The following is a 15,093-nucleotide window of genomic DNA, read 5'->3' as shown; positions in this document are numbered from 1 at the left end:
GATGGTAAGAGCTATGTTTCTTGAACTCCTCTTCTGTACTTACTTAATTCCCTGTGAGGAGGTACAGTTGTCAAGGGTCAGGGGAAAATGGAGAGTCACTGCTAATGGGTTTAAGATTTTGTTTTGGGAAGAAAATGTTCTGAAATTAGATTGTGTTGATGGTTGCACTATAATAAACATACTAAATCCACTGAAATATGTACTTTACAGGGTAAACTTTATGTTTTATGTAAGTAGTATCCCAAGGAAACTATTAAAAACGTTAGCAGCACTATCACAGCATTTTACAAGCTGAAGGTATCGTATCATGAAAGCAGTCTTCTTTAACCCTCCATAACGTAGAATGCTATACTTTTTTGGAGAAGAAATTAGGGAGTTGGCATTAAAAATACAAAAAAGACAATTAAAATATCTTGTTTTCCAAGTTGTAAGAAATAAAAGAAAATTTTGGCACTATTTATCCATTTTTTAAACTGTAGTATTTTGTTCTTTCACAAGTGAGGACGGAGTTAAAAAAATTGAACTTTGTGTCAGAGGACTTTAAAAAATCTGAAAGATACTTTTGCTCTGTCTTTCCCTTGGTTTGTAAGTCTTTTGCTGTCAAATTTTGTACACCCATATGACTATACATGGGCTTCCCTGGTGGCTCAGATGGTAAAGAACCTGCCTGCAATGTGGGAGACCTGGGTTTGATCCTTGGGTTGGGAAGATCTCCTGGACGAGGGCATGGCGACCCACTTCAGTATTCTTGTCTGGAGATTCTCCATGGGCAGAGGAGCCTGGCAGGCTACAGTCCACGGGGTCGCAAAGAGTCAGACACGACTGCGCAACTAGGCACATCACTGTACATGCACCCATATTGCTTTACGTCTGTCCTATACTATAAGCACCAGAAACTGCCCAACTAAAGTTATTTCTTTCTTGCCTATGAGTCTCTTCTCCCTCAGTTGGTGGTTAGTCTCTGCCATTCAACTGAACTTTGATAACCAGCAGTCTCTCTTCCCTCTAGTGAGCCAGTCTCAGGCAACAGTAGGTGTGTTTAAGGCTAATTAAGAAAGATTTACTTGTTAATCTTTTGAACAGGTTTGACCTATTCAATTAGTTTAAATCTGAGGTTGTCTGTGGATTTTATTTATCCATACCATTCCTAGCTTTATTTACCACGTAAGCAAACATTGGTTGGACTCTCCTTTCATTCTCCCTGGCTTTTGTGTCCCACCCCTACCTCACCCACCCATCCCCAGCCCCTACCCACAGGGCTTTTTGCCTGGGTACCCGGCACCTTCATCAGATTGTGGAATCCTGGGAGGACCAGGGACAGCTTTCAACTTCTCATGGTGCCTTGTGGTGGGTAGGTGTTTAGTAATCATTTGTGGAATGAATAATTCTGAGTAGATAGAACTTTAGGATGTGAGCCACAGGACAGCAGTTCCTGGGTGGTAGTTTTGTTATTTAATGTCTGCTGAGAGAATGGTGCACATCCAGCTGAGAGAAATGCATACTGCTCACTGTCTGATGGGTCATGAGATATAGGTTTACAAGCGTGCTAACGTGCCATTGAAGCACATGAATTAAACCACAAGAATGAAAATAATGTTTTGCATTTCTTCCTGACAATCTGTGCTTAAAATTTTCAGTCTAGAAGCTACCAGAAGCACCCCGAAATGTGAGCTCTGGATGTCTTTTTGCTTTTGCTTTTTTTTTGGTAGCATTGATCAAAGCCTTCATCCTGTCAGATGGCTTGACCCAGAGGAAGGTAAATCCAATCCAGAGTTAAGCACAGACTGTTTTTTTCTTTTAAAGGGGAGGATAATTGCTTTACTGTGTTGTGTTGGTTTCTGCATTCAATAGTGCAAATCAGTCATAACTATATATATCCCCACCCACTTGAGCCTTCCCCCCCAATCCTTCCCACCCCTCTAAGTCATCACAGAGTGCCAGGCTGGGCTCCCTGTGTTATATAGCAGCTTTCTGCTAGCTATCTGTTTTACACATGGTAGTGTATATATGTCAATGTTACTTTCTCAGTTAGTCTCACCCTCTCCTTCCCCTTCTGTGTCCACTGTCCCTTTTCTACCTCTGCCTCTCCATTCCTTCCCAGCATAGACTTTTAAAACAAATGTGTTTTGTATTATAACTTGATTTGAATTGGCCATTGAGAATGTAAATGATTCTTCTCAAGAAGAATCCTATATTTTTGCACTTTTGGTTAGAACTAGGATACAGACTCTTTACCATAACAGAAGACAAAATTTCCATTTCACCAAGATGAGTTCTAGAGACTGAAGACCTGAGGATGGGAGTGAATGTTATGGGTGGAAATGTCTTCATCTTCTCATTACTGGTGGCCAGTGCAGAAGGACAGGAAGCTACAGGCCTGACCTCACTCTGTTCAGGTTTCCCATTCAGAGCTCTGGTGAGCTGTGTTCTCTACTCTGACCACACCCGCCTTTTCAAGGAAAAACCTTGCTCCAGAAGTCTGGAGACCTGAGTTTGTGACTTGCCCTACCTTTGACTTTGGGTGGGCGAGGGCATCCTACCCCCTAGACAGTACTTTGGATATTTTGGAGGGCAGTTTTAGTTGTCACAGTTATGGCTATTACATTATTTATGAGTTAGATTTCATTTCAGGGTAATAAAGTTAACATTATATATGGTGATAATAATCATGAGGGTAGGAAGAACCTCCTGTCTTTGTTTCCATGGTGCCTGATGCCAAATAAATGAATAGATAAGTTATACAACTTCTTCTGCTATGTTTGTACATAAGTTATTATTGGCACTTGATGGCATTAAATGATTAGCTCTTATCTCCAGCCAGAGGGTACTTATGAAAAAACAAAAGCAAATTGAAACATATGTTGTTCATTTTGCTCTCTGTCTTCCCAGCCCAAGAAGCCTGTGGTTTCAGTGCCAGTTTGTTGTGGGTAGACAGTAGTTCTTGCTTCCATATCTTTTTAGCACACTGGGGTCATTAGAAGCAGAGAGAATGTTGCTGTGAGGACCTCTTTGAAATAGATGAAATATGATTGATTATATTTCATCTTTTCTAATTATTCTGAGGATCAAATGTGGAAATAAAGTGAACTGAGTCATTGTTGTTCGTTTGCTAAGTTGTGTCTGACTCTTTGTGACCCCGTGGACTGCAGCATGCTGGGCTCCCTCTGTCCTCCACTGTCTTCCCGGAGTTTCATGTCCATTGAGTTGGTGATGCTGTCTAACCATCTCATCCTCTGTCACCCCCTTCTCCTTTTGCCTTCAGTCTTTCCAAGCATCAGAGTCTTTGAGTGTCTCTGCTGCTGCTGCTGCTGCCGCTAAGTCGCTTCAGTCGTGTCCGACTCTATGCGACCCCATAGGCGGCAGCCCACCAGGCTCCCCTGTCCCTGGGATTCTCCAGGCAAGAACACTGGAGTGGGTCGCTATTTCCTTCTCCAGTGCAAGAAAGTGAAGAGTGAAAGTGAAGTCGCTCAGTCATGTCCGACTCTTAGCGACCCCATGGACTGCAGCCTACCAGGCTCCTCCATCCATGGGATTTTCCAGGCAAGAGTACTGGAATGGGGTGCCGTTGCCTTCTCCAAGAGTGTCTCTGACTCAGCTGCAAAGTGGAGATAATGCCAGCTTAGCATTGCCCTTGTAAGTATTAAGTAGGGTCACATACATAAACTTGGTAAAGCAAAATATAACAAGAATCTATCCACTGTCAATTATTTATTTAATTCTAACTTCCTGCCATTAAATCTGCTGCCTAACCAGCGGTCTTACTGTTAACTGGATATAGCTGAGGATGTTCCGTCTTTACCCTCCAGACCTCACTCTCTCTTTCTGAGCCCTTCCTGAAAATTTTTTTTCATCTTCTCTGCCTGTCCCAATCTGCTCTTCCCTAAAAATTTCTCTCATCGAACCCAACACAGGGGCCAGCGGGAAGTGCCTTCTCCTGTTAGTCGTCTGCTCAGTCATTTACTTCTTGGAACGGTTGGTTCTCTTTCCACACACACGTGTCTCAGCGCTCTCTGAGATGGAAGGCATGGGGCTATGCACTGGAAGATAGTACTCAGTGGTAGTTCGTTGATTTTCCACAGCCAGCAGACATGCTTGGGAATGAAGCAAGACAGCAAACCTAACTCTTGCTTCCTTGAAGATGTATAACCACCCAAGCAATATAGTTACATAGTCACAGACCTTTAGCACAGGAAAAAGCCTTAGAGAATTACTCTTATGATAGATGCTTTCTATACTTTATATCCTTCGTTTCTCATAATAATATTCAAAGATAAGTATGGTTACCCACATTTTATACGCTTGCAGTCTAAGACTGAGAGATATTAAATAACTTGCCTAAGGTCACTCATCAAGAAGTAGCAGAAGGACAATCGGAAGCTTTCTCTTTCTCTTCAAAACGCTTGTTCCACCATTTTATTCCGCTTCTTTAAGGAAATAAAATTACATCATCACTAGAAAATAATATTTGGCATAGGAAATCTCAAAGAGTCAATGTTAAGTTTGTGTTGTTTTTTTTTTTAAAGCATGAAACAGCAATCTTCTCCTGGGTCAAGGCAGCTGACCTGTAGACCCTGACCAACAGGTGTGAGATGCCCACCATCAAAGACCACCTGGTGTTTTGGTAGGATTTCAAAGAAGGGGAGAAGGACTTCATCCTCAACTGTCATGAGAAAACCCAGAAACACATATGGAATTCAGTAAGCAAGTTCGGATACCACAGTGGCAAGTGTACAGCCTCTGGGACCAGACTGTGAGTTTGAATCCCAGCTCTACAGTTCTTTCAGCTGTGGGACCTTGGCTGGCTTCCTTCTTTAAACTCCCTGTGTCTCCCTTTCTGCATTTGTAGGATATGGGGATGATGATAGAACCTGCCTCTCTGGATAGTTGTGAAAAGAAAAGAGATAATACATATCAGAACAGTACCTGTCACATCACAAGGGCTCAGTAAGTTTTGGCTGTTATTGTTGTTGATCTTGAGGCTGAGGAAAGTATTATACAGAGAACTTTAAAAATTCCTACTGCTCAGAAAGGACCCTAAGCTGCTGGCCTGGAGTCAGTCTGAGATACCTGGTGGGTGTGCGATCGAGTGTCTCCTAACTCCACGGAGGGTCCTCCTGAGGTCCCCTGTGCACATGTGTCTGGCAGCCCTTGGAGCCAGTCCTTCCCCTAGAACAGCAATAACAATTTTCTTTGACTGAGAGACAGGCGTAGACAGGTGCTAGGCGGTTTTGTTATTAAAAGTAAATAGCAACACATTCTATTCTTCCCCCAAGAATCCAGAATAATTTGACTTCCCAGGCGGCTGTCATTGCCGTCTTCCCTCCGCTCCTGAGAAGTCCCAGGGAAGCCCTGGAGAGGCATGAATCATTTATGAAAATTCTGTATTGCATTTGCTGATTGGATCCTTCCTAAAGCTGGGCTTGCCTGCTTTTAGGAGAGTGCTTCAGTTATTAACGGGACAAGGCTGTGTGGGCCTGAAGTTTCCCGTTTGGCTGGCAAGGTATTGAGGAGGTCAAGGAACGTTTCCTTGAAGAGACTTGGGAAACAGTAAGCACAAGATCTGGAAAGGAATTTCAGCCTGTTTCCGCCCTCCTTGTTCTGCCAGCTTTGGGCTGGAGCTCGTCTCCTTCCCCACTGGAGAATGGGAGTGAGGGACCAGCTGACCTGTTGATGTGTTGACACTTGATCATGTGAAGTGGGAAACAGCAATTATCCTTTCATCAGCTTTTAAAAAAAATTGATTTACAACATTGTTCCATCTCTGCTATATAGCAGAGTGAGTGAGCTTTACACATATAGACATTCTTTTTAAAATATTATTTTTCATTATTCCAGGAGACTGGATATAGTTCCCTGGACTATACAGTGGGGACTTGTTTTTTCATCCATTCTAGATGCAAGAGTTTACATCTACCAACCCCAAATTCCCACTCTATCCTTCTTCCTCTCCCTTGGCAACCACAAATCTGATCTCGATGCCTGTGAGTCTGTTTCTGTTTTGTAGATAGGTTCATTTGTGCCATATTTTAGATTGCACTATAAGTGATATCATATGGTTTTTGTCTTCCTCTTTCTGACTTACTTCGCTTAGGATAATAATTAGTTGCATCTGTGTTGTCATCAGCTTTTTTTTAATGTACCTTATAACACCTGTGTAATTGTTTTCCATTTCATAAAGGCCTTAAAACTGCACTGCTGGACGTAGGCACATGGCCCTGCTGGTTATGAGCTTATATTGCTCTGTGGCTTATGACCTGAAGCTGAGGATAATAACCCCAAAGGGATTATTTCTTACTGTGCGCTGCAGGGAGGGTCCTTACCTACCCTTAGCATCCCTTTCCCTAGGATTCCAGCATCCCTTTCCCTAGGATTCCAGGAGGCCCATGGGGCCACCATGGTGCCTGATTTCTGGGATGTTGAAAAAGCTGCTGTTGAGTAGGGCTTGTGCTGGGCAAAAAACCCATGGTCTCAGAAAGATGGGGATGAAGGAACCCTGGGAGTTCACTGCCCCAGCTCCTTCCCAGAACTTACCACATCTGGAAATGCTGCTAGTATTCTGGGGACAGCAGCTCTTTGCGTTTTCCCCTGCTAGCCAGGGGGATGTGGGGGCCGTCCCCTTGCCCTGGAGAGCAAAGCAATGGAGGTCAGGGAGGCTGCAAGAGGGAGAGGTGGTACCTGACTTACCATCTGTTCTCTGAACAGATTGAGAGGATTTCTCATAAACTGTACACCGAGATGGAGAAAATGAACAAACATTCTCCGTTTTTATTCCTAAAGGTCAACTTCATATCTTAGCCCCTGTTGTGCATTAATAACATGGCAGTCGTTGAACGCTTACATCTCTCATTAAATCCTCACCACTTTGTGAGGAAATTGCTAGTACCCCCACCTTTACAATAAGAAAATAAAATCTCAGAAAGAACAGCTTTCCCACTGTGTCACAGCTGGTAAGAGAGACACTAGAATTTGAACCCAGGTCCACCTGAACATCATTCATTTTGCCATGGATGCTCAGCTTTCTCTTGGCTTTGCCTCCTCTATTTTTCTCCAACTCAGTGCAGACACTATGTGCAATATGTTAAGAGCTTTCATGGTCTGTATTTTTGCTTTGGTGAGGTCATGTAAATTGATTGCTTAACATTCAGCTTTCTGGGCTCGGAGGTTCATTTCCATCCAGTTTCTTCACGCTCTGAAAAGGAGGAGCCCCTCCCTTTTGAACAGAACACGTAGTATTCACAGGTCTGCAGCATGCCCAGGAGAGCCTTGAAGGAGACTCTTGTAGGAACAGCTTACCCGGGGGCCCTGCTCCTCCTCTTCCACCCCCTGGTCTCCCTCCCCTTGATCCCGACTGCCACTCCCCTCTGCTCCTGAGATCTTAATTCCTTTGTTTCTATCCAGCCCAACCCCTTTCTAGAAGCACATCTAAGAAATAAATTAACATTTTCAAAAGAACTTTTGCTCAATAGCAGGGAAAACCAAAAGAAATTAATGACAGTAAAGAAGTATTTTTTAAACTGCATGTTGTTGTTTCAAAAACTATGGATTTTACCAGGCACCTAACTCCTTCCTCTACAATAATTACACTTTAGTCTTTAATAAATGTGAACAGCTTCCTGGCCCTTTGCTGGCTTGTAGGTGCCACCTTATTTCCCCAGCACCTGGGATCTGGTTTATTTGTCACACCCTTTTTTCTGGAATGCAAATCTTTTTCTCTAGATAGAGTCCTTGCAGTCAATTCTAGTTTCCAGTCTGAGGTCTAGTGGTGGTTTAAAAATATGTCCAAAAATTCTCCTCCATTTAAAAGGTAGAGGAGATCATCTTCCCCTTGGTTATGGCCTGTGCTTAACAACTCACTACTTCTTTTTTTTTTTTTAATATTTATTTGACTGCTTAGGGTCTTAGTTGCAGCATGAGGGATCTTTGTTGGGTCTCTGGTTGAAGCACAGGAACTCTCTCTAGTTGTGGCACATGGGCTCAGTAGTTTGCAGAGCGTGGGTTTAGTTGCTCCTTGGCATGTGGGATCTTAGTTCCCCAACCATAGATTGAACCTGTGTCCCCTGCATTGCAAGGCAGATTCTTAACCACTGGACCCCTAGGGAAACCCCCCAAAACTCACTTCTAGTTAATAGAAAGTTGAGGAAGTGATGATGTCACACTTTGGAGAGTAAGTCATAAAAGGCACCGTGGCTTCTATGTTGCTCTCCTTTGAAGCACTAGCTCTGGGCGAAGCCAACTGCCATGCCATGAGGATGCTGAGTCCTGTGGAGAGATTCCCAAAGCAAGAAAATAAAGGCTTCATACCAGCAGCTGTCTTGGAAGTAGATCTTCCAGCCCCAGTCAAGCCTTCAGATGAACACAGCCTCAGTTGCCATCTTGACTGCAAACTCCTGAGGGATCTTGAGCCAGAACAGCCCAACTAAGCTGCTCCTGAATTCTTGACCCCCAGAAACTAAAAGATAATAAATGTTTATTGTTTTATACTGTTAAGTGTTGAAAGTAGCTTGTTATGTAATAGCAGATCATCAGTAAGTTTACACCTAATTTTCAAGTGGTATTTGGGGCAATGATTTTTATACACAATTTTCACATCTTTACTTCCAGTTTCTTCTCCTTATGGTTAGGAATTTAACTACCTGGGCTAATTATTTAAACTAAGCTTCAGTTTCCTCCTCTCTAAGATGGGGATAATAATAGGTTCTACCTCAGTGAGTTGTTATGGGTATCCTGGTTCCATAGTAGGGCACTCAATAAATGGGTAACTTCTAGTATAGTTAATACATTCTCAACTAATATAATTCATGGTCATTCTTGCTTTCTAACAGTCCATTCTTTTTTCTTATTGCCACAACTTCTCACTTCCTTGAGAAACCTGATCAAAAACTTCCTGTAACATGGACATGGGTCTCTTTGTGCTTTTTCCATATTGTACTGTGACAGATTGCTTATGGATCTCTCCAGTTGACAATCATGAGGGTAGGAGGAACCTCCTGTCTTTGTTTCCATGGTTCCTGAAAGTGAAAGTTGCTCAGTCGTGTCCAGCTCTTTGCGACCCCATGGGCTATACAATCCATGGAATTCTCCAAGCCAGAATACTGGAGTGGGTTGCCTTTCCCTCTCCAGGGGATCTTCCCAACCCAGGGATCGAACTGGGGTCTCCTGTGTTCCATGGTGCCTAATGCCAAATAAATGAGTAGATAAGTTATACAGCTTCTTCTGCTATGTTTGCACATAAGTTGTTATTGGCCCTTGAGGTCATTAATGTGATTAACTCTTATCTCCAGCCAGAGGGTACATATGAAAAAACAAAAGCAAATTGGAGAATACATTGTTCATTTTGCTTTGTCTTCCCAGCCCAAGAAGCCTATGATTTTAGTGCCAGTTTGTTGTGGGTAGACAGTAGTTCTTGCTTCCATATCTTTTTAGCATGCTGGGGTCATTAGAAGCAGGGGGAATGTTGCTGTGAGGACCCCTTTGAAGTAGATGAAATATGATTGATTATTTGAGGCACTTTAAATTTGAAACTGTGATTCAGATTATTTATAGCAGCACAGGTTTTCAGAAAGAGGGTATTAAACATTGTTCTCTAATGTGGAAAGACAGCATAGAACAGAGAAAGTGAATGTGGGTTTTTTCTGATCTAGGTCCAAATTCAGGTTCAAGAATTTATGAGCACTATAGTCCACTCAGTATAACCAGGCTTCCATGAATCTTCTTGCCCCATATTCCCTCTCTTTGGGGCCTGTTTATTCACTAGACACTTAACAGGTATTTACCATGTGTCAGAGGCTTCCCTTATAGCTCAGTTGGTAAAGAATCTGCCTGCAATGCAGGAGACCCTGGGTCGGGAAGATCTGCTGGAGAAGGGATAGGCTACCCACGCCAGTATTCTTGGGCTTCCCTTGTGACTCAGCTGGTAAAGAATCTGCCTGCAATGCGGGAGACCCGGGTTTGATCCCTGGGTTGGGAAGATCCCCTGGAGAAGGGAAAGGCTACCCACTCCAGTATTCTGGCTGGAGAATTCCATGGACTCAGTCCATGGGGTCGCAAAGAGTCGGACACGACTGAGTGACTTTCACTTCACCTCACTTTACCGTGTTTCAGACAGTGCTGGGCACAGGGGCTACACCAACAAACAAGACTCCAGCCCCACCCCTTACTGATTCCTGAGGACTGACAAGTTGTGGTCTACACATGGGGTAAATGGGTACCAGGCATCTCCCCATGGTGGCATCATTGGGTTAAATTTCTCTCAGTACAAATTCTAGGTCAGCTGCAGCCCCTGGTGATTGTATCTTTCTAGGTGGTAGGTTTGGATGCTATGGCGCAGTCCATTATGGTGTTTACTTTCAGTTTTGCTTTGCTAAGGAAAATCAGGGACTTGTTATTCTGCTGTTAAAATGTTAATTAGTTATACTTGAGACCGTAAACACGTAAGCCCAAATTACTAATTTTAATACCTCTTTGCTGAAGCCAACTGGGAGGGAGAGCCAGATTTGGTGGAATATGAGCCTAATGTTTTATAATCAAAAGCAAAGTGATGCCCAGTGGAATTTAACCAAGAAGGAGGGACTGTCACCATGATAAATACACAAACCAGTCAGGAATGTCCTAGAAACTGGAAAAAGACAACTTATTCATGTGGCTCGGTGTCTTTCCTGGTACTCCTTAACAAAATTCATCTATTCAATTCATCTAGTCTGTCCAGTCTATCCATCCATCCATCTAATCCATCCATCTGTCTACTCATCCATCCTTCCACCATCAACTGCCTACTGAATATCAGAAGTAAGTTTTCTTTCTCAAGAAATCTGTGATCTAATTATTTAATAGAGACAGAAAATTGACAGTTTCAACATGGTATTATATATTTTTAAAAATATTAATACCCAATATTAGTAAAAGAAAAAGGAGATGACTGTATTTAAATACCGATGCTGGGAGTGTTAGTCGATGCACTTGTTCTGGAGAGCAATTCAGTAATACTTCCAAATGCTCTAATTTGTATTTCCATTTGTCAGGCAGTTATAGGAATCTGTCTGGAGCATATAATAATGGAAACATATGTGAATGTGAAAGAATATTTATTATTGTTTTTTATGATAGCTAGAAAAAGGGAAACAAATGGAACGTACAGTAGTAGGGGATTAGTTAGTGACAGTAGTTTGGAGATTCAGTGAAATGCAATGCAGTCTTGAAACAATATGTTTTGGAAGAAAGTTTAATGCCACATTGTTAAATGAGAATAGTAGGTCACAAAATCATAATAGTATACCAATTTTGTATACTAAATATATGCATAAAAGCTCTGCTGACAGTGGCTATCTCTGAATTAATCTTCAAATTTTTGTTCTTTGTGAGTTCTAAGATTTTCTACAATGAACGTTAATTACCTTGGTAGTTATGAAAAACCATTAACAATAGGTGTGATGAAAGTGCAGCTCCACTAAGGGGCTTGGCCAAGTGCTCTGGCGCACTGAGGTGAGAACTCAGGAGCAGAGCTCAGCTGAAATGAAGCAGTTCTGGCTTTCATGCTTGTGCGTGTTCATTAATTCATTCAATACATGCCCACGTTTACACGTGTGAGTCAGGCAGTAAGATCAGAGAGGGCAGCAGAAGCCAGCTTATAAAGAGCTTCACAGACCATTCTGGGGCTTGGATTTTATTCTGAATGAGATGGACAATGTTGGAAGGTTTTGAACTGAGGAGTAGTGTGCTCTGATGACTTCAGCTGCTCTGAGCCACCATAGGCAGATGTGGGGAGAAGGCAGTCCATTGAATGTTTGGAGAGCTAGCGTCCTGGGCATTGCCAAGTATGTATCCACTTAAGCCATGGCTCGGTACAGTCAGGAAGGTGGCTGTGAGCCCCTATGTCCTACCAGCTTTCACTGGCAGCCCCAGACTTCCTTCCCGATCCTGCTGTGAGTCCTGGGAGATGAACTGTGAACCAGCTACCAGGCTCCCTTATCCTCTGGTTTCCCCATTGGTTTCAGCTAGTGGGGAGGCCAGTGAGAGTGGTCGGGAGAGAAGAATCATAGTAGAGAAGTTTTCCCAGCTTCCTCCCTCTTAAGTCCCCTCTGGCTCCTGAGTCCACCTTGACCACAGGTTTCAGCTCTGGTGAAGGAGATTCTCTCCCTATTCCTCCCTCCTGGGACTTCAACAGTTCCTTCCTTCACTCTGTCAAGCCTAGGGTGGTGACTGACCCTATGGTTGTGAGTTCTGGCCCCATACTCTGCCCACACCTTTGTAAACAATCCCTTTAGTAATCTTACTTCAGATTATATAGTCTGAATTTGCCATCTGTTTGCTGCAGCAACACTTGTCTGATAATCCACCTTCTTCCTGGTGGAATTGGGAATGTTCTGACTCAGGAGGGCACCAGGGGCTGGTCCACAGGAACTCACATCCCAGAGTGGCCTGCTAGTTAGAGGGACTTCCCAGAATAGGTGTTGGTAACCGTGGTTCCAGGCGAGGTCTGAGAAAGCTGATGCCCTCAAGGTCACGTCTGTAAGTTGTTGTCTGGGTCCCTGTCTGCCCCAGGGATTTCCCCCGACCTTGGGAGGGAGAGTTCCTTCTGTCCTTTCCCATCTATTCCCATCCTCAACACACACTAGATTCAGAGGGACATTAACCTTCACCTGTACTTTGGAACCAATGAACATGTCAACAGGAGGTGGTAGGGTGGTAGCAGCATTAAGGGCTTGGACTGCAGCATCAACTAGACCTGGGTTCAAATCCTGACTCTGCTGTCTGCTGCTGGGCAACCTTAAATGAGTTACTTCACCTTAGTCTCTCTTTTGTGTATTTGAAATTTTTACAATAAAGAGTTTGAACTTCATGCATCAATAAAAGTTTGGGGGAAGATGAGCCCCCAGAAAATCTCTCCTAAGTCTTCTTCTTGAGAAGCAAACGAATGCATAATAAACCCTCCTTTCTTTGTGATGTTCACTATTCAGCTGCTCACAGTTGCTAAGATTCCTTTCAGAGGCTGTTTTGAAGTCATCTGTCAGCAAGGAGTGGAGAAGTGTTTTGCTACGAAAGCAGCAAAGGGTGTTTTCCTTAATGACTTTTAAATTATATTCTGCTCTGCACTTTCTAAAATAATGTCTTCTGAGGAAATAAGCTTACTGGATGGCATAGTTTGCTTTTAAATTGAGTTGCAGATTTAAAAAATCTGGGAAAGTGGTCCAGATGAACCTATTTGCAAAGTAGAAATAGAGACACAGACATAGAGAACAAACATATGGACACCGAGAGGCAAAAGGGGAGTGGGATGAATTGGGAGATTGGGATTGACATTTATACACTACTGTGTATAAAATGGGCTTCCCAGGTAGCACAGTAGTAAAGAATCTGCCAGCTGATGGAGGAAACATGAGCTGGATCTCTGGGCTGGGAAGATCCCCTGGAGTAGGAAATGGCAATTTGCCCCAGTATTCTTTTTTTTTTTTTAATTTTATTGGAATATAGTTGATTTACAATGTTGTGTTAGTTTCAGGTGTACAGCAAAGTGAATCAGTTATACATATACATATATTCCCTCTTTTTAAGATTCTTTTCCCATGTAGATCATTGCAGAGTATTGAGTAGAATTCTCTGTGCTGTAGAATAGGTCCTTATTAGTTATCTATTGTATATATAGTAGTGCATGTATATCAATAGGAACCTTTTTTAAACCACCGTTGTTTTTTTTTAATTGGAGGCTAATTACTTTACAATATTGTGGTGGTTTTTGCCACACATTCACGTGAATCAGCCATGGGTGTACATGTGTTCCCCATCCTGACCCTCCCTCCCCATCCCATCCCTCTGGGTCATGCCAGTGCACCAGCCCTGAGCACCCTGTCTCATGCATCGAACCTGGACTGGCGATGTATTTCACATAAGATAATATACATGTTTCAATGCTATTCTCTCAAATCATCCTACCCCAGTATTCTTGCCTGAAAAATTCCATGGGCAGAGGAGCCTGGTGGGCTACAGTCCTTGAGGTAGCAAAGAGTCAGACATGACTGAGCAACTGAGCACACATGTATAAAATAGATAACTAATGCGAACCTATTCTATAGCACAGGGAACTCGGTGCTCCATGGTGACAAAGAGGGATATATGTATATGTATGGCTGATTCATTTTACTGTGCAACAGATATTAACACAACATTGTAAATCAACTAAACTCCAATTTTAAAAAATAGAACACTCATTTGGGAATTTATATGAGGGGGAAAATTGATTATGTTAAGCAACTAAGATTGGGGAATTATCTGTTACAGCAGCTGGTGTCAATTTATACAAACACACTTTAACTTTTACCTCTAGAACTTTCCTGAAGATGATTTTAAACATCAAATATAAAAGCACTAAAAGCAAGAAAAGGAAAGAGGAAAAAAACATTCGAGTCTCATCAACAGTGTCTTTTTAGGGAAGGCAAGGGTGTAGTGGAAGAAAGAGCACTGGGCTGAAAGGTGTGAGTGTTAGTCACTCAGTGGTGTCTGACTTTTTGTGACCCCATGGACTGTAACCTCTCAAGCTCCTCTGTCCATGGAATTTCTCAGGCAAGAATACTGGAGTGTGTTGCCATGCCCTCCTCCAGGGGATCTTCCTGACTCAGGGATCGAACCTGCAACTCTTATGTCTCCTGCATTGGCAGGCGTGTTCTTTACAACTAGCGCCACCTGGAAGCCCTCTCTGCCCTCTGCTGCTGCTGCTGCTGCTGCTAAGTCGCTTCAGTCGTGTCCGACTCTGTGCGAGCCCAGAGACGGCAGCCTACCGGGCTCCTCCGTCCCTGGGATTCTCCAGGCAAGAATACTGGAGTGGGTTGCCATTTCTTTCTCCAATACATTTAAGTGAAAAGTGAAAGTGAAGTCGCTCAGTCGTGTCTGACTCTTCGCTAGCCCATAGACTGCAGCCTACCAGGCTCCTCCGTCCATGGGATTTTCCAGGCAAGAGTACTGGAGTGGGGTGCCATTGCCTTCTCCGTCTCTGCCCTCTAGGAGTTGGTAATTTAATGGGAACACTGTTCCCTACAGCGTTACATGTCATATGCTTCTGGTGAGACAGAGAAGCCCTTTCATCTGTCACTTAAATCCACTGAG

The 15,093-nt window shown here is 43.1% G+C and overlaps 1 protein-coding gene across 1 annotated transcript in view; it reads left to right on the top strand.

Annotated features, from left to right (window-relative positions):
* Window positions 1-15,093, top strand: part of LOC145545643 (uncharacterized) — a 151,981-nt gene that overhangs the window by 88,428 nt on the left and 48,460 nt on the right. Inside the window, exon 3 of the mRNA XM_081590487.1 lies at window positions 4,524-4,750. Coding sequence (XP_081446613.1) covers window positions 4,524-4,568 — 45 coding nt within the window. The 3' untranslated portion in view covers window positions 4,569-4,750. The remainder of the gene's footprint in view (window positions 1-4,523; window positions 4,751-15,093) is intronic.

This window comes from Giraffa tippelskirchi, chromosome 4, assembly GCF_054371585.1.
Source record: "Giraffa tippelskirchi isolate mGirTip1 chromosome 4, T2T-mGirTip1v1.2.pri, whole genome shotgun sequence".
Lineage (NCBI taxonomy): Eukaryota > Metazoa > Chordata > Mammalia > Artiodactyla > Giraffidae > Giraffa > Giraffa tippelskirchi.
The sequence above is the reverse complement of the archived record's forward strand: the minus strand, read 5'-3'. Positions and strand labels throughout refer to the sequence as shown.